Source organism: Phyllostomus discolor, chromosome 8 (genome assembly GCF_004126475.2).
Source record: "Phyllostomus discolor isolate MPI-MPIP mPhyDis1 chromosome 8, mPhyDis1.pri.v3, whole genome shotgun sequence".
In the NCBI taxonomy this organism is placed as follows: Eukaryota; Metazoa; Chordata; class Mammalia; order Chiroptera; family Phyllostomidae; genus Phyllostomus; species Phyllostomus discolor.
In genome coordinates, this window is record NC_040910.2 from 39,277,154 (window position 1) to 39,297,532 (window position 20,379).

The 20,379-nt window shown below is 54.1% G+C and overlaps 1 protein-coding gene across 7 annotated transcripts in view; it reads right to left on the minus strand.

Moving 5' to 3' along the window:
* Positions 1-230: 230 nt before the first annotated feature.
* Positions 231-20,379, minus strand: part of ZFR2 (zinc finger RNA binding protein 2) — a 35,744-nt gene continuing 15,595 nt past the window's right edge. For 4 of the 7 annotated variants that reach the window (XM_028519259.2, XM_036034306.1, XM_036034304.1 and 1 more), the window contains 13 exons: positions 19,706-19,934; positions 18,352-18,512; positions 17,106-17,225; positions 15,011-15,150; positions 14,021-14,153; positions 13,225-13,415; positions 8,824-8,995; positions 6,928-7,066; positions 5,012-5,103; positions 4,642-4,737; positions 3,138-3,249; positions 2,245-2,342; positions 231-1,506 (listed from right to left, as the gene is read on the minus strand). In XM_028519259.2, coding sequence (XP_028375060.1) covers positions 1,300-1,506; positions 2,245-2,342; positions 3,138-3,249; positions 4,642-4,737; positions 5,012-5,103; positions 6,928-7,066; positions 8,824-8,995; positions 13,225-13,415; positions 14,021-14,153; positions 15,011-15,150; positions 17,106-17,225; positions 18,352-18,512; positions 19,706-19,934 — 1,890 coding nt within the window. In that variant the 3' untranslated portion in view covers positions 231-1,299. Of the gene's footprint in view, positions 1,507-2,244; positions 2,413-3,137; positions 3,250-4,641; positions 4,738-5,011; positions 5,104-6,927; positions 7,067-8,823; positions 8,996-13,224; positions 13,416-14,020; positions 14,154-15,010; positions 15,151-17,105; positions 17,226-18,351; positions 18,513-19,705; positions 19,935-20,379 lie in introns of all 7 variants that reach the window. The other 3 variants (XM_036034307.1, XM_036034305.1, XR_004904983.1) reach the window with 2 other exon arrangements.

The window sequence follows — 20,379 nt, forward strand, 5'->3', positions numbered from 1 at the left end:
TGGTAGTAGTGGCCAGCCTGCGCAGCTGGTAAATGGCAGAGTTGCCTGCCAGGATCAAAGGGAGAAAGGGGTGTGGGGGGTGAAGCTCCCCCTGTGAGGTGAAGGATGCCTGGACCCCGTCCCTGTGCTTCATCTGTGGGAGAAATGCGGCAGCTGGAATGCTCCTACCCAGAGCCCCGAGAGCCCAGCAGGGTCTCCTGTGCCCTGAGCAAAGGACTGAATGGTCCACATGAAAAAAAGCATTTATTCCCCTGCCCTCCAAGTTTCCAGGTAGCTCTACACAGACACCAGATGTGAAGCTGCACAGAGGCCATCCCTTAAACACGGACACAAAATCAAAGGAATCGAGTGATTGTAGATCCAGCTGGCAAAAGGTGAGCTTTTCTCCTTTAATGCCAGCCAAGAAAACTGGTCGCCAAAAAGGGAGGTTTGGACACAGCAGGACAGGGGCTGCGCAGGGGGCATGCCCATGCCCACCAGTGCCAGGGCCGTGTCCACCAGGAGGTGCCCGACCCTGTGCCCTGCACTAGGTACAGCCCCCAGACCTGCTCCTAAGAAGCGAGTCCTGGACCCACAAAGGCTGGGCCTACTCAGGGAGGACAGAAGACACTGGGCAAAGCCCAGCCCCAGATGAGACGTTACAGAGCAACTCCCCTGTAAGCAGAAGGCACTCACTCAGTGGTCGGGGTGGGGTGGGAGTCTTGAAGTCAGGGCAGATTCAGGTCGCAGCTGCTCCCAAGAGGGGGGCCGAGGAGCACTCAGCCCTGCCGCCCTCCCCACAGCGGGGATGGGAGAGGAGCCCAGCTGAGGCCCAGCAGACCCGGGGATGAGGGGCCACTTCCGGGCTGGTGAGTGGGAGGGGTGGTGTGTTTGCAGCAGGCTGGGCCCAGGTGCACCCTAGGGATTGGCAAACATCCTCAACTCTCCCCAGCCTGCCTCCTGGGGCTAGCCTTCAGGATGGCGGGTCCCAGATGGGCATGCCCTGGTGATGTTAAGTCCACGCACGTCTGGGGCAGCCACAGAAAGCAATTTATAAACCCATACCTGTAGTAGCCCCAGGTGAGTTTAAAGTTAGCAAAAGAGCCAGGGCTCAAAGTCACTGTGCTAGAGCATTGACACCCTCCACGCAGCACTAGGGACACCTGGAGCGGCTGCCCCAGCCAGAGGTTTTCATCCCTGCGTGCTGCCATCTCACTGCTGGTCAGAGCACAGGCATTTTCAGAGGAACCCGTGAGACTTCACTGGGAAGGAGAGCACAAGCGTCCAACATCGGGGATACAGCGTCCTCTCAGTGGCAGTTCAGGTCCCGTTGGGAGCGGGGGGAGCGAGGCCACTCACAAGGCCCTTCTCCGCTGGGCTGGCCTGCTTCCTTGGGCCCTCCTCGGCCTCGTCCGCCTCCCGCGCCCTCTTCCTGAAGCGCAGCCCTGGCCTGCTTCTGGGCGGTGGCAGGGGGTCCATGCCCAGGATCTTGTGGATCTGCCTGAACGCCAGCATGCGCAGGGCGTGCTGGGGGCAGATAACCGGTCAGGACCCTCCTGCTTGTGCTCGGCTCACCCAGCCCCGGGCACGGTGGCGCGCCGGCCCTCCTGTCCTCAACAACACCCCTCTGGCCACGGCAGAGCTCAGTTACCGGCAGGCCTGAAGGGCTGCGTGGGGAGCCGCTCAGGCCGCTGCGGCAGGACTTCGCCAGGATGCCCCCTGGAACCCCAGAGCTTCCTGCCTACCTGCAGGGACCCCAAATCCTGCATCGCCCAGTGTGGCTCTGATCAGAGGCAATTTGATTCTTTGCATTAAGAGAATTTCTAAATGTCAGGCCCAATGTGATTTCTGTACCACTGGAACAATTTCTTATAAACTTACAAACCAAAGGGAAACCGCAGACGGGGCTGCTTCTTTGCTTGAGGCTGGCTAGCCACAAGCTGGGTATATTTACAGAACACGGGGTGGTGGGGGGAAGTGGGGGCAGCACACCAAGGACAGTCCTAGCCAGTGAGGCCCCAGGTCTGTGCCTTATCACTGTGGTGGCTTCAGCTCTGAGCCAAGCTGGGTATGCCCCCAGAAATGGTCCTGTCACCCATGGGCCACTCTCCCACAGGCCACCTATCTCTGCAAGGACAGGGAAAGGGAACCCCAGAACATTTCCTGGGATGCTGCATCGCTGAAAATGGGCTGGGACCAGGGTGATGCCCACCGCGTGGTTGAGCTGGCCCGGAGCCCGGGAGCCACAGGGGCTGGCCACCCTACCTGGGCGCTGGCTGTGATGTCTTCCCGCTCCTGGGGGGTCATGGGCCTGAGCACATCCGTCTGGTCTCTCTCACAGGGATCCTGGAGCCCAGGCCCATCTTTGTGAGGCGAGGTGGGGGTGGCAAAGAAGACAGAGCACCCTCATGAAAGACTGCCACCACCGGGGGCCTGAGAGGATTCAAGCATGGGGTCTGTGACTATGCCCCTCGGTACCCACGGCCACGCCTGGGGGGCACGCCCTCACTGGCGCAGGCTCTCCCCTGGGGGCTCTCCCCTGGGCCACCCCTCCTCTGCCCCCACAAGCACACTCTGCACAGCCCCTTCCTGCTGCTGTGCGTGTGTGTGCCCGAGCATGTAGCTACGTCACACCCAGTGTGTGTGCTCGCCTTTCCCTCGACAGGATCCCATCCCATGTCACTAAACCGGCCAGAAAAACACCGTCTTTGTCCCTGCCACCTCCTGAGCACGCGTGATTTCTCTTCCCTTCTGCTACTGAGCCACACCGTGGCGAACCTCTCCACACACAGCCCATTTTCTGAGTGTCTGCTGGTTTCCTTGTGAAATACTCACACCAAGGCCATCACCCAGGGACAGCCAGGCCCCCCAGACAAGGGGGTGGCCCTCACAGAATGAGTGCCAGGCCTACAGACGGGGGGCGGCTCCCCCGCCTGCACCATCTGCACTGGACCCTTGCCCTCCTCCGCGGGTGAGTGAGTTCCACTTGCCACTGGGCAGTTCCCCTCCCCCTGGGGGATGGGGGATGTGTGTACACGTCTGGGACCTTCCTCCCATCCAGGTTGGACGCTGTTCTCGAGTTCTGGTAAGAGGCTCCCTCTGTGCCTCAGTCTGCTACACGCCCCAGTGCTCTGGGCTCCCCGCCGACGTGGACTGACCTGTCAGGAGCATCCCAGAGGCCACACACTCCAGGACCCGCCGCACGGCGTCCCCCGGGCTCAGGGGCCCCTTGGCGCTGCTCACAGCCTTCTCCACCAGCAGCTCCATGGCCTGGGCCGGGCAGGGACGGAAAGGGAGACGCTGTGCCATGGGGGAGTGCCTTGGCCAGCTTACCTCCTGCTGGAGGGGCTCTGGTGGGCTTGGCTAGAGGTCTCCAGAGGACCCCAGGATAGGTGACCCCTCCCAGCTCTTTCTCTAACTCCCACCCACCCTTGACTTCTACAGAGGGCGGTGGTCAATGAGGCTTTACCACCTCCTGGTATGGCCACCAGCAGGTTTCTTCAATTTCTAACCCTCAGTTTCCCCATTGGCAAAATCCCATCCATAGTAACACTAAAAACTAGCACTTCAGGGATTAAAAGAAACTTGTTCTCTGTGACCCATAGTGCATTTAGCCTGGGACACAATGACTCTGTGGCTTGCTCAGATGTGCCTCCTCCTTCAAGGAGCCACCCAATCCAGGGGGTTGCAAGGGCAGGGGACGTGAGCTAGTAACCCAGCATGAGGCTGGCCCCTCTGCCATCCATGGTGCGGGGGTGCTAAGAGCAATGGCCCCTGGACACTGGGCAGGAGGCAGAGGCCCTGTTGGGCACCGGAACCCTTGGTTTTGGAGATGGCCCTCATGAGTAAGGCCAAGGGTGACCCAGGGGCCCGGTTTTGGGAGCAGGAGGAGACAGCAGGCAGCATCAGGCTGCGCACAGAATGCAAATGGCTCTCAGAGTTCAGGGGGCTCCGGCTCCTTCCCGAGAACAATGTGAACAACTAAAACCCCTACAGGTTGTTCCCTCCTGCACTGGCCAGGGGGTCAGCGGGTGGGTGTGTGAAACGAGAGTGGAACACTCAGAGGCTGATCTACCGAGGGACAAGGTGTAATCCCACAGAAAGACAGGATGGGGGGCCCCAGAGACGGTGGAGGCTGGGGGTCTTACAACTCAGCAGTCTGGATATTCGGGGGGCATGGGGACCCTTGCACTCTTTCTTCTCTGTTCTTCCCCCCACTCCATGGGCTCTAGGGCCTACAGGTGGTGGGGATATGGGGTATCAGAGCCACAGGGCATCTCCCCTCCAGAGGAGGCAGGGGTGGTCCAGAGGCCAGAGTGGAGCCAGGGTGGGCACTGGGCCCCTGACCTGGCCAGGCCCTCTGTGCTGACACTGCACATTTCCCTGGGACCCTTGCGCTGGCATACTACCTAGTTCTGTCTGCAAGGTCGAAGGTTTAAGAAAATACAGTCAAGTGAGGCTGTATCCAGAGCAGGCCTCTTCCTAGTGCCCAGAGACCCCCAAGATACCCCTACTATGATCTCCTGCTCCTGCGTACGCAGGCTGATGCCAGCCATTCCTGAGAATGCCAAGTGCTGGTGTGTGGGGGGGAATGCTGCCCAGGAGGAAATAAGGCCCTCGTGGGCCTCCCAGAGCAGGGGTGGCTGCTGGGCACTGCCTTACCCAGGCTGGCAGAGCTCCCCAGGGGGCCACACGCTGGCAGAGGTCTCGAAAAACCCTGATGACAATGACACAGGGCTGTAGGCCGCTGGCTCGTGCCTTTGGGGGAAGAAGCACACAGTTAGCTCTGGAAGTCACATGTACATGGGTGTGTGTGAGGCCAAGGGAACAAGGGCAGACCTTGGGGGTGGTGAGCTGGGCCAGGGGTCCTGTCCTCAGTAGAGGTGAGGGAGCATAGCTGGAGGGAGGTGACTGGGGGCAGGCTCCACTCCCAAATGGGCATGAGCCACACAACTAGCCAAGGAAGTGGCTAAGGGCGCACCCGACAGGACAGACCTGTGTGACCCCTCCTCCCGATCCCGCTCCCCCTAACCTGGAACCACTTGGCGTGGCGGAGGGCGGCCAGTGACTGGAGACACTTTTCTGGGTTCAAGACATCTCCTGGGTCGGGTACTTCCATTCCTTCTAGAAGAAAAGGGCGTGTGGACAATGCCCTGTCCCACTTCACCTCCTCCCTGGCCCACATGGGCTATGCCTCTCAGTTCTCCAGGACCCATTTTATTTATCTGGAAGGTACACGCTTCCTCCCAGATCCCCTTTCCTCTGGGGGACGACAAGGGCCAGAGAAACCATTCCTGTGAAAACCCCACCTCCTCTGAAGTTAGTGCCGACAAGGAAACGTTTTTAATGCTTATTACTGAGCACCTTCCGCACCAACTCCCTCGGTTAGCAAACTACAGAGCAGGTGGAAAACTAGGAACTAAGCCAGACTTCCAGAAACTTCCAAATGTATAATTAAAAGGGACAAAGTGGGTCAGATTTGAACACATCCCATCACTGATGACAAAGGCCTCCGCGTCTGAGAGAAATGCAGATCCGTTTTTTCTAACTATTATTGCTTCAGGAATATTCTCATCTCATTCTAGCACACCTGGCTTACTTAGGTCACACGGTGGGTCTCAGGTTTCACTTTCACCCAGAAATATCCCCAGGGATCCTGTGCCTCCCATGGTGGCGGGGGTGTGTCTTTGAAGAGGGGTTAGAAGCCACCCTCCCAGCAACCGCCAGCCGGGGGCGTGCACCCCTCAGTGAGGCTGACGGGCTGCTGGTGGTCACAGTCACAGAGGGGTTTCTGTGTCTCTTAATCTTTCCAGTTGGCTTCCATCTAGTGGCCGTAGATGTTTAACACCGTCTAACACTCCCAACTTCCCCTGTTCGTGTTTGAGCAAACCCTAGCCGGGCCTTCAGCTAGAATTTAATGGTGGTGTTCTTCGCCCCCTATATTGATTTTTTTAGCTAACTATTTATAACTACTGATAATGGCTTTCCATTAATAGTCAAAGGCTCTCCTCTTTAAAAACATGTGTTAAAATTAATTGATTTAAAGAAAAATGTTGGTAGTTGGTGGCTCTCAGACAACAATCATGAAGGGAGTTCAAGGAGGAATGGAGTCCTGACCCATGTGGCTTAGTTGGTTGGTTATTGGTCTGCAGAGGAAAGGCCGCTGGTTCGATTCCCAGTCACGGTATATACCTGGGTTGTGGGTTCGGTCCCTGGTTGGGGCACGCAGGAGAAACGACCAATGTTTCTCCCTCACATGGATGTTTCTCTCCCTCTCTTTCTACCCCCTTCCCCTCTCTCTAAAAATAAATAAGACCCTTATTTTTTCAGAAAGAATGAATTAATAGAATTTAAAAACTGGTCCTAGGGGCTGTTCCAGAAGGTCGCATGGCCCAGTGAGCCACAGGGTGCCTCCCTGTGGGCTGGCCTTCGCTGTGTGGTGGTGACTCGAGGCCCTTGCTGCCCTCTGGCCTGGACCAGCACCCCTTCCCACTCTCTCAGGCAATGCCAATATACCTTATGCCCTTGACCCCCGCGTTCCACACGAGCAGTGTTGGGACCAGCAGGGTCTGCTGTGACCTCTGCCGTGGCCTCTGCCCTGGTCAGATGGACAATGTGAGCTCCAGGGCAACTGGCACAGCCAGTTTCCCAGGGGCAGGGCGCAGGTGTCTGCACGGGCCTGGAGGCAAGGGAAGGGCGTGGTGCTGTATGGGGGGGGGCCAGGAGCACACGCACAGCCCAGTTCTGAGCCCATCTGACACTGTCACCAGTTTTCTTCCTCCACCGCCACAGGCCCAGCTCTTATCTGACCAGCGGCATCCAGGGCTAACAGCAGTGCCAGAAGGCCGCACCCCCAACCCTCTTCCCCTGCCCAGAGCAGAGTCAGATGCTTCCCTAAGCCACCTGAGTATGTGTGGAGGGGGGCTGGACCGAAGGGCCTGGCTGTACCTCTGTCCATGGAGGGGTCCTCCCGCATTAGGGATGAGGTGACAGACACAGTGACCCGTATTCTGGGCTCTGCACAAGATGAGATGATGATGTTGGCTTCCGGGTCAGAGGAGACCTCGTACTTGTCCTCTGTCACCATCTGTGAGGTGCAAACACAACACAAGGCACGTCACTCCAGTGGAGAGACAGGTGCAAACAGCATGTCCAGTGGAAGGCTCTGTGCCAGGTGTCTGGAGCCTCTATGGAACTGAGACAGAGCCCCGCCTTCCAGGAGTACACACATACAGAAATGCCTATATTCAGCCCTGGCTGAGTAGCTCATTTGGTCAGAACATCATCCCGATATACCAAGGTTGTGGGTTCAATTCCCAGTTGGGGCACATGCAAGAACCAATCAAGGAATGCATAGAGAAGTGGAACAACAAATCAATGTTTCGCTCTCTTTCCTTCCCTTCTTCTCTCTAAAATCAATAAATAAAAATTTAGTCCTGGCTGGTGTTGCTCAGTGGATTGAGCACAGGTTGCACACCAAAGGGTCGCCAGTTTTGTTCCCAGTCAGGGCACATGCCTGGGTTGTGGGCCAGGTCCCCAGTAGGGGGCGCATGAGAGGCAACCACACATCGATGTTTCTCTCCTTCTCTTTCTCCTTCCCTTCCCCTCTCTTTAAAAATTAATAGATAGAATCTTTTAAAAAATGTAAAAAATAAATACATATAGGCGACAAACCTAGCATATAAGGTGCCTTCATATGTAAAGAATGCCCTTAACAAAGATTAATAATAATAAAAACCAGCCATTAACAGAACAGATAGTTAGAAGAAAAGGAAACGGAAGTGTCCCTTTTTCACAATGACACAGATGACCCCCACAGTAAGAGAGAAGCAAATTAAAACTATAATGAGGTGCCATCATCACCTGTGAGGACGAAACTCGAGGCCTGAGGCACAGCTGGGCTGGCAAATCCGTGCATCTTAGATGCTGCTGGTGGAAGCTGACCTGGCAACACTGACCAGGAGCCCCAGGCCCGTGCCTCCGACCTGGTGACTCTGCCCTAGGATGAGCTCCCAACACGTGTGGAGCGGCGTGTGCGCAAGGTTATTCATTCTGTGCAGCCTCAGTGGTGATGCAGAGCACTGGAAACAACTTGAACGTCCTCAGAGGGACACACACCTCCCTCTGTCCTGTTGGACATGACTCACACCTCCCCAGTGCTCGCACCTGGCATCAGGCTTTAATCTCCTCACAGGAGATAAACTAGCATTAGCTTGCTATGTGTTTTTCTGTCTGCTCCAGACCTGGGCGGGAGCCCGAGGGTGGCCCAGGTCTGCGCCCCAAGCTCACTAAGCCAGTAGGGGGAACAATGCAGAATTTTCACGGGGACAGGGACAGACACATCAGGAAGAAACCACTCTGGGGACCAACTGCTTTAACCAAGATGATCAACTTAAACCATGACATGGTCTCACTGTTCCCCAGCTGTCAGGAGAAAAGTGCCATGACAACAGAGGAACTGCTCTCCGAGAAAACCCAGCCGATCTCCCACAATCCCTCTTGCCTCATGACTTGTAAGGCTCCCTCCTCTTTGCACGGACTCTCCCATGCCGTCACCACGCAGCCTTTTAAATGGCTGGTTCGTTTCCTCATGGTGGGACATTCACATTTTCCCAGAGTTGCCCTGAACTCACTTCGTGAAGGAACCCTGAAGTTCCCACTTCTTTCTCCTTACAACTGTTTACAAAACAAACAAACAACCGGTTTGTATCCAATAATGACAACCTCTCTTGTTTCTTACAATCCTGTGGAAGCAAAGTCATCCCAGTCAGGGAAAAGGAGGGGCCCTGGAGGGAGGGTGGGCAGTCCCACCCCTCCCCACCTCCGGGAGGTAGCCGCCCTTACCAGGAGTCGCTGGGGCAGCTGCTCGGTGACCCTCTGCAGAAGGGCGCGGGTGGGCTTCTGGGAGCAGAGCAGGATCAGCTGCACGTTTCTGTCTCCCCGAAGGAGGAGGCCTTTCCCTAGGAGGCCGACCCGCACCACGCCTTTCAGGACCCGAGCAGAGGGGCTGGCACCGCTGAGGAGACAAACGTGTGTGAGAAGAGGGTTGGGGAGCCTGCGGCTCTGCTCTTGGGTCTGGGATGTCAGCAGCTCGCTGGGCCCTCGGTGCCTCAGCTTCCACATCTGTGAAAGGGCCCTTTCTGAGCCCCGTTTCTCAGAACGCACTTGACAAAAGGAGACAGGAGAAGATATATTTGAGAAAAGCACTGGGAACCACAACAGGTATATTTTATGTGGTCAGTAAGGGCTGGTGGTTATTACTACTTCCTGCTAAACTGCATTCTGAAAAAGGCCAATGATGGCATTCCCCCCGGCCCCTGGTCCACAGTCAGCTGGTGCCACCCTGGTCAGCCCATGGGTTTGGGCACCTTCTAGGCTGTCCCTGGGGTTGTTTCCCCCCAACCTGGACGTTCTGCAAGCAGGCCCGTTGGAGGGCTCAGGCCACAGCACCCTAAGGGTGACCCCTGCTGCAGTCTTGCCTCTGCGGGTCAGGACCAGCTTTCTGCAGTGCATCTGCCCCACGTCTGACCTCTGCAGGATGGGGACACCCAAGTTCACTCCCTGGCCCGAGGCACTCAGCCCAACCCACTAGGCCTCCTTGCCACCATCCTCTTCCACCACTGCCTCTTGGGCCTTATGCTCTAGCCCAGCAATTTTCAACCTTTTTCATCTCATAGCACACATGAACTAATTATTAAAATTCTGTGACACACCAAAAATTTTTTTTGCCAATCTGACAAAAAATAGGCATAATTTTGATTTACAATAATAACAATAATTATTATTACCTACCCTTTTTGCTCCAAAGTGACTTTAAAAAAAAAATCAGGTGCCTATACTTGTATATAAGGATTTCTGGTACCAAAAATTACCAATGAGATACAACCTTATTATGTGACGTGACCAATTAGATGCAACTCTATTGTATGACCCATACATGAGTATTTACGGTTCAAGATAAGGCATTCCTGCCAGGTGGCTATTTCTGTGTTGGCTGTTGTCCTTTTTTATTTGACAGTCTGAGGGAAAAATCAGTGCCCCTGACTAAACAGTCAGGTACTGCACGTTTTAAAAAGTCTTGCAGCACACTGATTGAAAACCGCTGCTTTGGCCCCAAGCCCCTTCCTACTTCCCTCCAGCCCCACGAGACTCAGTCCGCTGCTGCAGCTCCCAGGACCGACGCGGGGGCGCCCTCACATGAGGGGGTCTCTGCACAAATGTCCCAGCCTCTGCTCCAGAAGCTGCCACCCTCTCCTGCTACTCTCTGATCACCACTTTGTTGTCTTTGGGACATTTCTTTTTTTTACATCAAAACATTTTATTATATAATAATACGTTATCACTGGCATATCCCAGAGATGTTTGTATATCTCAAGTTGTATTTGTAACGATGAATGTCATTGACAACTAAGAGGACCAATATATTGTTATTACTTTTTTTAATGGGGGAAGCCATCACTTTTTTTTTTCCCTGAAGGGAAAGGAGGAAGAGAGGGACAGAATATTTGTGACATTTCTTAGGATAGGCAATAACCTTTTTTTAAACATATTTTATTGATTGATTTTAGAGAGAGAGAGACATCAGTTTGTTGTTCCCCTTATTTATGTATTCATTGATTGATTCCTGTATGCATCCTCACCAGGGATTGAACTCACAACCCTGGAGCACAGGACAATGCTCCAACTAACTGAGCTGGCTGGCCAGGGCAGGAGATAACCTTTTTATAAAAACCATGTTTATATATTCTTATCCATTTGGGGATCACAGAGCTCTAAAGCCCAAGGCCCGGGGTACCTGACTCTGGAGGCCACTGGCAAAATCCACAGCAGGGACGTCTGGGTTAGGGGGCAAGGACCAGAGTCTGCAAGTGAGACTCATAAAGGCAGAGAAAGCAGAAAACAGAGGATGGGGGAACCTGCAGATATACAGACTTAGAAGTTTGTCAATGAATTTGGATCCCAATTCACACAACCTATAAAACAGAAAAACCAACCCCAGAACACCAAAAAAGCATGTTACGGTATCTACGGGACAACCGGAAATTTCAACACTGACTGGATATTTGATGATGTTAAAGAATTACTGTTAATTTTTTTAGAGAGAGGGGAAGGGAGGGAGCAAGACAGGGAGAGAAACCCATGTGTGAGAGAAATATCAATTGGTTGCCTCTCCCACATCCCCAACCAGGGATCTGGCCTGCAACCCAGGCATGTGCCCTGACTGGGAACCGAACTGGAAACCTTTCGGTTCACAGGCTGGTGCTCAATCCACAGAGCCACCCCAGCCAGGGCTGTTAATTTTTTTAAAGTATGATAATGGCATTATGGTTTTGTTAAAAATAAATGCCCTTAATATCTAGAGATAGGTACCCACTAAACACTCAGAAAAGAAACACTATGAGGTCTGATAGGATCTCCTTTTAACCTCCATGCAGGGGCAGGGAGGAAGAGCCAAGAGGTCAAGTGCAGTCGTGGGAGCTGGCCATGGTGTAGTAATGCTCACATGGTGTTCGTTGTAAGTTTACTGTTCCGCCCACATCTGTGTATGTTAGAGGGTTTCCATAATAAAAGTTTTAAAACCCAAACACAAAAATGCTCTTTCCAATGGTTAAATAAATAATGGAACACCCACAGGATGGTTTATTATGTTGCCATTAAAAAACCACACTTCCATGTTTTTGAAAAATAATGTAAAGGCATGTCGACTTCCTGCCCTGACACATGCGAAGGCTGCTTCCACACCCACACTGAGGGAAGTTGGGGGGTGGTCTGAGGACCTTCTCTGTGCTCTTTTTATGAGTCCATAATTATTTCAAAATAAAAAGTTAAAAAACAAATAAAAAGAAAAACGGAAAACACTATAGGGAACTTCAAAGCATTAAGTGAGGGGGAGGTTTGTGTTTAGAAAACCTGAATGCAGATTTCAATGACTGGCACCCTTTCTGTCCACAGTATGAGACGCCTCTGGGTAGCTTCCAGGCAATCGGCCCCTCTGCACGAGGCTGCAGGTACGGCTGCAGGCAATGTCACACCTTATGGCCAAACCATCTTTCCCACTTGTAAGCAAGCACAAAGCCCCAGGTAAACCTCAGAGCTGGGATGGCTCCATCTTTCAAAGACTTCTCCCATCAGACTTTGCAATCCTGTAGTTTGGATTCATGAGGGTGCCAGAGGAGAGCTAAGAAAAATATCTTCTTGGCACCCTAGTTTTCCCTATCAGGTGGGTGAAGAAGGCTTACTTCCCCAAGTAGATGCAACCTATTGGGAAGTTTGTGTGCTTAAACTGAGGGGCTAGTTCATTTTATCGTGACACTTTGCAACTCACAGTGGTATATATTCTTTTCCTGGGACCAAACACTATAGTGAAAAGAAACTAAAGTGGAATTGGCCAGACGCAAAAGGACAAATAGTGCATAATTCCACTTACACGAAATGGCCAGAATGGGCTGAGCCGTAGAGAGAGGAAGTGCAATGACGGAGCTTGAGGCTGGGGTAGGGGGCGGGGAATTTGCAAGGACAAATTTCTGTTTTAGATGATGCAAAAGTTCTGGAAATAGATAAGTGGTGGGTGATCATTGCACAACCTTGCGAATGTACTTAGTGCCACTATATTGTACACATCAAAATGGAAAATGGTTAAGATGCTAAACTTCGTGCTATGAGTATTTCACCACAATAAAAACCAATAAAAATAAAAGAAGGAAATCAAAAAGAAGCCATCTAGAGAGAAAGAACTTGGAAGAGCTAACTATATCTCAAATTATTTCAGCTGGGTAGTGACTCCTCACAGGGCCCAGGGACTTTTCTGTCTCCCTGTGAGCACAGGGCCTGGAGCGATGACTCCGGCGGCACTGAGTGGCAGCCTCCGCTCCGTGAGGTGGAGGGATCAGGGCAGAATCACACTGTCTCCCTTTTGCAGATGAGCAAACAGAGGTGGTTCATGTTTCATGAACTATGGTTCTTGATGCACCTTTCATGAAAAAGTAAATTCTGGTACTGGAACAGCAGCTCTCACCAGCTGGGACTAAAACTCCCTTTGAACCTCGGGGCTCCAGGCCCGACACTAGAGACTCAGTGAGTATGCCGCCCACGGGCTGGAAAGTCCCTGCTACTGCAGGGGCTCAAAGTCAATGAGAGAAGGAGCTGTCCCCCCCGCCCCCCTGGCAGCCACATCCTGTGAGAACACCTGCCTCCTCCAAGTCACCCTCTGGGCCTGGGGAAATGAGGGTGAACTAACTCCATTACCTGCGCTCACCAGCCTCCTGCTCTGGGCTTCTGGACTTATCCTCCGCCAGTGTGTCGGACACCAGCTTGAGGGCGCACTCTGAGTGGGACACAGCCTTCTGGACAGCCAGGAGCTCTTCCTCTGTGGGGTAGATGGTGGCGTGCTTACACAAGACGTGGCGGTCGTCGCTGGATTCTGGTCGCTGTGTGGGCTGCAAGGAAAGGTGCACACATTACAGTGGGCTAAGAGGTCCTGGAGACCCAGTGGGCAGGGACAGGAGTGTCAGCTCTGCAGAGCTGCAGCACAGGTGGGAGGAGGACATGAGTGGAGCCACACTGAAGAATGACATGTACCCATGGGTGGTGACCCAGTGAGGACCCCAGGGCCTCCCCTGAGGGCTATAGCAAGCTCAGGGCTGAGGGGGGCTGGGGGGCTCCCTGGTGACACTCTTACATCTCCAAGCCAGGGGCTTTTCTGCCAACTCAGTAGGCCTGCTCCCCAGCAAGGTGCAGGTTGAAGGTTCCCAACCAACCATGGTCTGTGCAGACAGACAGACAGACCCCTGAGGACCCCTAAGAGATGTGATAACTGGGGTCTCAGGAAACTAAAGGGACGGCTGTGGTGGGTGGAAGGGCCAGGGCCTGGAGCTCCCATTGGTGACCAGCAATGAGAGGTGGGCACCCGTTGGGGTTCTTGATACAAAGTCTTACTCCTCATTCCTGGAAGATTCAGGTCTTTCACATATGATGTGAGAAAATCACCCACCCCATGGTGCCAGTGACATGGGAGGCATTTCGGCACAAGACCACCACCTACCAGCGGTGTGGCAGCAGGCGCCCCTGGCCTGCTCCCGAGGGGAGGAGAGCGCTGGTCCGATGGGGAGTGTCCCAGGTGCTCATCCTGGGCCTCTGTCTTCTCCTCCGGCTGCCTCCTGCACAGGTCATAGCGCCTGTGGGAAGCAAGAAAATAAGGAGCTATCAGCAGCTGCAGGACCCTGGGCTTGTCACATCAAAGCCAGCAGTATGTAAAGGCCATATAGCTCTTGCTGCCTGGTCCTTGCGCTGAGCCAGGCTGAGGCTCTGGAACCACTGAGGAGACGCAGCAGCTGAGTGGGACCCCATAAGAATCCACGAAGAGCTTCTGTGCAAACACCTGCCATATGCCAGGGAGACCAAGGTTCCAAGGTCCAGGGGGACACAGGCCAAGAGAAACTGCTAGGGAGGGAGAAGCCAGCTTAAGTGGCCACAGCCCTCAAGTCTGTCCCAGGCCTCACCCCCCAGCTCAGAGGCTGCTTTAGATCTTCTGTGAATCGGATACCATGTCATGAAGTGCTTTAGAATAGCTCCAGGGGGTGAAGGAGGATGATGACAATGATCCTTGCAGTCAAGAGACGCCAAGGATCAGGGGCCCACCAGGGCCACAGGAGGTGAGAGGACACGGGGGGTTGGGTGACATGGGGACAACAGGGTGTCCCTGTGAGTCAGGCCTGAGAGTGCCAGCCACTTGGTTGTCAGGACCATGCCATTCCTTGTCTATTAGGTGACTCGTGCTGACTGAAGCAGACCCGGAGAGTGACATGTGCACAGGGGCTGGGCTGGCTAGCTCTAAAATTCTCCGTGTCCTTGCAAGTGCCGTGTCCCCTGCCAACTATGCAGCTCATGAGCATCTGGGCTCCGAGGCCTAGAAGACAGAGCTGATGCCCCCCCAAATCCACTGAATAAGCGAGTGAGCAAACAGACATGTGGTTCTCAGAGCTGCCCTGGGAGCAGAGGGTAGTCAGGAGGGTGAGGGGAAGGGACCCCGCGCCTCATCTCTGCATGCCAGCGCCGCAGTGCCTCCAGCCGCTTCCTGGTCAGCTGCTTCTGCTTCCTCTTCCTCTCCTCCAGAAGCCTCCAGACTCTGTTGCTGAGCTTGATGGGGATCGGAAGGTCAGGATCGACTTTTCTCTGGAGAAGAAAGGAAGGGCGGTAAGACCGGAGATCATCACTTAACGAGAGTGCTGGGGTGTCTCTGGGGCGTCTCAGGGACAGGGACGCAAGGATAGGCCCCCTCTGCTGTATTTAGTTAGACAGCAGTGAGTTTCAGTCTCCTGGAGTCTTAACACTCCTCGTCCCCAAAAGCACTGGCAGGAAAGGAAACCAGCATGAGGGACAGAACATGACTGACATGCAGAGTAACAAACGTGACGGTGAAAGCAGAACCCTGTCTGCATACCCGACAGGAGCTAAAGGTGCCGCGACAGCACTGATGAACAACTGTTGGCCATTGCGGAACAGTCCCCAAAAGTTCAATGACAAATACTCATTCCTAATCAAAATAATTCAGGGGAAACACCATTTGTGTGAAATCCAGCAATATGCATTTCAAACAGCATGGCTAATTCAGTTGCTGAACTTGGTTTTTAGCCTTAATACCTTCATTCAGAGTGTAGTGGTACTTGGGGTGGTGAATACACAACGCTATATGCAGATGCTGTATTATAGAATTGTGCACCTATATAATTTTGTTAACCCATGTCACCCCAAAAATTCAATTAAAAAAAGGAAGTGTCGTGTTTAAGGATTTTTCATTGGCAGAAACAACCCAGGTGAACGGATACACAAGATATGTCCACCCACACATTGGAATATCACTCAGCCATAAACGGAAGGAAGCTCTGATACTCACTACAACGTGGATGAACCTGGTAAACATGATGCTCAGTGAGAGAAGCCAGACCCAAAAGGCCACGTCATATGTAATTCATTTATGTGAAATGTCCAGAACAGGCAAGTCCACAGAAACAAAGTGGGTTCGTGGTTTTTGAAAAGGGCTTGAGGGGCTGGAATGAGGACTGACTGCTAAGTCCTCCTTTAGGAGTTGAGCTCCTTTTTGGGGTGATGTGGATGTTCTGAAATGAGGGAGAGGTGGAGGTTGCACAACTCTGCGAATACAGTAGAGCCATTCACTACACAGTTTGTGTGGGCTGACTATGAGATGCGCGAATGACATCTCGATGAAATTGCTAAAAAGAGAGGAAATAGCTGGAAGCCACGGCTCACTGCCCTGGGGAGAGTTACGTGTGGGCTCTGCACAAGCATACTGGAGGCCCAGAGTCAGGCGTGTTTAAACACACACATGCACACAGGTGTCCTCGGGTTGGGCCCAGGGTGCTGAAGGGCCACAGGAGCTCCTGGGCCACATAAAACATCCCCTTGGGTGGGAGAAGGAGCCCCCGCTGGTGCTGGAAGGCTCTTGGCATTGGTGGCCCCGGGGTCCCTGGGGATGGCTCAGCCTGGACAGTCCAACACCCCCTGCAGCAGCGGCCCCTCAAGTCACCGCCTCTCAGCACCAGGGCCCCAGCCACACTCCAGCTCACAGATTCAATCCTGTGCTGGTGCCTGCATGCCTCCCCACGGGGACACAGTTCGAACAGAGCATGGTATCCAATTCACAGTGTCCATCTCAGCTAGCACACGCCAGCCTGGGACACAGGCAGAGGCCCCAGAAAAGAAAACCGTGTGTCGGATGTGAACAAAACAATGCTGAGTGTCTGGGGAAAGAGGCAATATCCGTGAGTCTTATTTTGTGCGCCATCTATGACCTGACCATGTGCCTGAGCACCTCCTCTGGCAACAGGCAGGTGCAGTTGTACAACTACACATCCATTTGCAACAGATGAAATTGACTGGCAAACTCGAGCCCATGTTTTCTGCTCTGGCCCTCCAGGCAGTGGCAAAGGCAGGTCTGGATGCAGTTTGAGAGGCTCAGGGGATGTGAAGCTCCTGTCAAAGCTCTGCCTCCCAGAGGGGGAAAAAATGTTTTGAGACATGGAGCAAGATGTAGAAACCATGGAAGGTCTCACACACACACACACACACACACCCCAACCGTGGGCTAATCAGGACCCTACGAGGCTCACCTTGTACTGCAGCCGATGCCGCCGCCCTCTGACGTGCATGTCCCTGGCGTTGGTGTCGTTGAAGCTGCACTCACACAGCTTGCAGTGGAACCGGATTACTTTGCCTTCGCTGTTGCATACCTGAGACACAAAGCTCAGCTGTGCGCTGGCCCCTGAGGAAGGGTGCCTCCCTCCACCCTGCAAGGGCACCGGGCCTTCCTAGGTGGCCCAAAGGAGTGTCAGCAAAGCCTCTGAGGCCAGCGTGCTAGCTTCTCTGGCTTCCTGTCAGCGGAGCTCTTCCAAAGGGCGGCTTTCGGGAGCCACCCGTGCTGAGCTCACCTCTGCCACCATCCAGCGCTCTCCCTTCCCAGCTCAGCCACTGCTGGCTCATGCCCTGCCCTGTAGTAGAGTCCTGCCTTGGCTTCTCAATTTTTGCTCACCGTGTGGCCTTCTCTTTTTTGTTGCAGCTTCTATGGATCTTATTTCCTTAACTCTTTTTTTTTAAAGATTTCAGAGGGGAAGGGAGTGAGAAAGAGAGGGAGAGAAACATCAATGTGTGGTTGCCTCTCATGTGGCCCCCACCAGGGACCCGGTCTGCAACCCAGGCATGTGCCCTGAGTGGGAATCAAACTGGCAACCCCTTGGTTTGCAGGCCAATGCTCAATCCACTCAGCCATACCAACCAGGGCTTATTGCCTTAATTCTTAAATGACAGGGTCTATAGCACATGAGCTCTATCTGGTGGAGTATTTTGCACAGGACAAAACAAGATGCTGAACTGGTTGAAAACACAAAAATGAAAAGAAATGCTGACGCTCACACTTCCTTTTAGCCACACATAGTCTTTAAATGAACTCCGGAAGGCTGGGAACTAAGGGAACAGCCAGCAGAAGCTCCAGAACTTGAGCTCTAGAAGGCTGCTTAAGACAAGCCCACAGGGCCTCCGCTCAGGCTCTGGGCAATGGCCCTGCGGGGCGCACGCTGGCTCCTGATGCCCCTGGAATCACGTGCCTTGGGGTGATGCTCAGCAAGAAATGCCTCTGCCTGCTCAGGCCTTCCAAGATCTGAAACCCAGCACCTGCCCCTTCCAGCAGGTTCTGGACAACTCACTGAGGTCTGCCTGGTGCTGGGTGTGTACATGTGAAATGGAGAACTGGACTGAGGACACGGAAGTTGACCCTGGCAAGGTTCTTCCCCTCCAGAACCTGGAGATGAAGCAGGGCACACACCGAGGGCCCGAGGGCGAGGTGGTTGCTGGAGGGGTTACCTCTTCCACGTAGCCTGGGCCCACTGGCTGCGAGTCACAGCATCTTCCAGAAGCTTCCACAGAGTCTGCTTGGGTGGGAGGTTGTCCCAACCTCTTTGACTTCAGGTGTGCCAGTTTGCCCTCTGGGGGTCTGTAGCCTGCTGCCTTCAGCTCCGGAGGCCCTGGAAGAACTGTGGCACTTGCAACCTGCTCCACCTGGAAACCATGGCCGGCTCTCCCTCAGCCCCTTTCACCCCTGCGTGACATCAGCCAGTCAGATACAGGGTCCTGCAAGACCACTGTCAGTCAGCTTGGGGCATGGCTGGGAGAACAAGGCCCACACAGAGTTCAGTGCCAATCTGCACGCATCCACAAGGGCCCAGCCGTAGTCCCCCACCTGAGGAAACCCCCAGCACGGACTCCGCTGCCCTTCGTTAATCAACAGGGAGCCATCAGGCGGACCAAGGCTCACAGGCAACCCAGCCCCATTAGACAAATCCATGGTGGGAGGGGGCTGTTTCTTTGTTGTCAAAACCACTTTATGATTTTATCTTCAGTATCACGTGATTATTCAAAACATGGTACTGCTGACGCTAAAAATAAAATAAGCCCTCTCCCACAAAAAGCAGGGGAGGGAAGAGCAGAGATGGTCAGAGACCTGGCTTTGAATCCTGCTTCCACCACTTACGGAGTGGCCTGGGTCAGGTACTCCCCTCCCCTCACCTCAGTTCTCCCATCTGCAAACTGGGACTGATGATCAAACCTACTGTACAGACTCACACCAGGCAGTGTGTGTGCAGCACGTGTGGGGTGAGTGCCTGACATCCAGCCTGGTTATGACCCACTCAGCATGCGTCACATGGCAACCGTGACTTCCCTCAGGTACCGGCTGGTGTGTCCCACCCTCGAGGGGAGCAAGAACAGACATGGGGCTGCAAGGAGCCCACCATAACCTCCCAGGACCCACACAGCTGTGAGTCCCGGTGTGTCCGACACGAGCACCGGGGTGCATGGGAGCCTGCTCCCAGTGTGTGGGAGGACGCAGCCCAGGGAACTCTCCAGGCCTAGGGTGGCACTTCAGGGAACCCACAGCGTCTCAGTCTGTCCCAGCCTCCATGGGAAGAAGGGGTGATGTCATCCCATTGGTTCTACCAAGGTTTCAGGGCAACCGTCTCCTGTCAAAGGTTCAGACGGTGTGGACCAGAGGTAGCGGGGCATGCCCCCTTCACACCCCAGGCCTCAGGCATAGCTTAGTCTCTCCCGAGAAGATACGCTCACTCACCCACACAAAGTTAACTGGCCAAACACTTCTCTGAGCCTGGAGTCTGTTGAGTCGGGGCATGGCGCAAGGGCTGTGAACCGCAGCAACACATACCCGTGCATGTGGCCTTTGAGACCACTGGCCTCTTGGGCAGCTCTAGTCCGCCAGGGGTGTGCATGCTGGAGCCAGCAGGTTCCACGGGCTTGGCTGAGGTCACAGGGGGACTCTCAGTGGTGAGGGGGGCCGGCTTGCTGGTGCAGGTGGTGTGGGCTGAGCTGGAGTTCCCCGGCACGGGTTCTATGGTGGGGATGGGCTTCCCCAATTTGGTATGCAGCTTGAAGACCTGGAACAGCCCCAGATTCCCCCGTCAAGACCACCTGCAGGCCTGAATGACCTTCTTCGAGAGGAAGGGAGAGCACCTCCGTGTGGGAGGGCTGGCAACCTGTGGAAGTGAGAGTCAGTGGTCTTGTCCCAGCCCCCGGGGACCCTGCCCACTCCCCAGCAACCAAGCTCTCTCAAGCACCACAGCCTCTGGAAGGCCTTCCTACATTGTCTCCTGCTTCTAGGCCCTCACTAGGCATGCACACACACAGGCCCTACATATTACAACAGTACCTGTGCTGGCTAACACTGACCTCACGCCTCCAAACTCCACTGCCTTGCACTGAAAGGCAGGGATGTTTGCATCCCAAGCACCAACTCGGTGCCCACCTAATGGGGACACAGAATGTGTGCATGGATTCGTAGATAGGGGCCACCTGCTAAGACATATGTGTGTATTTGTCCAA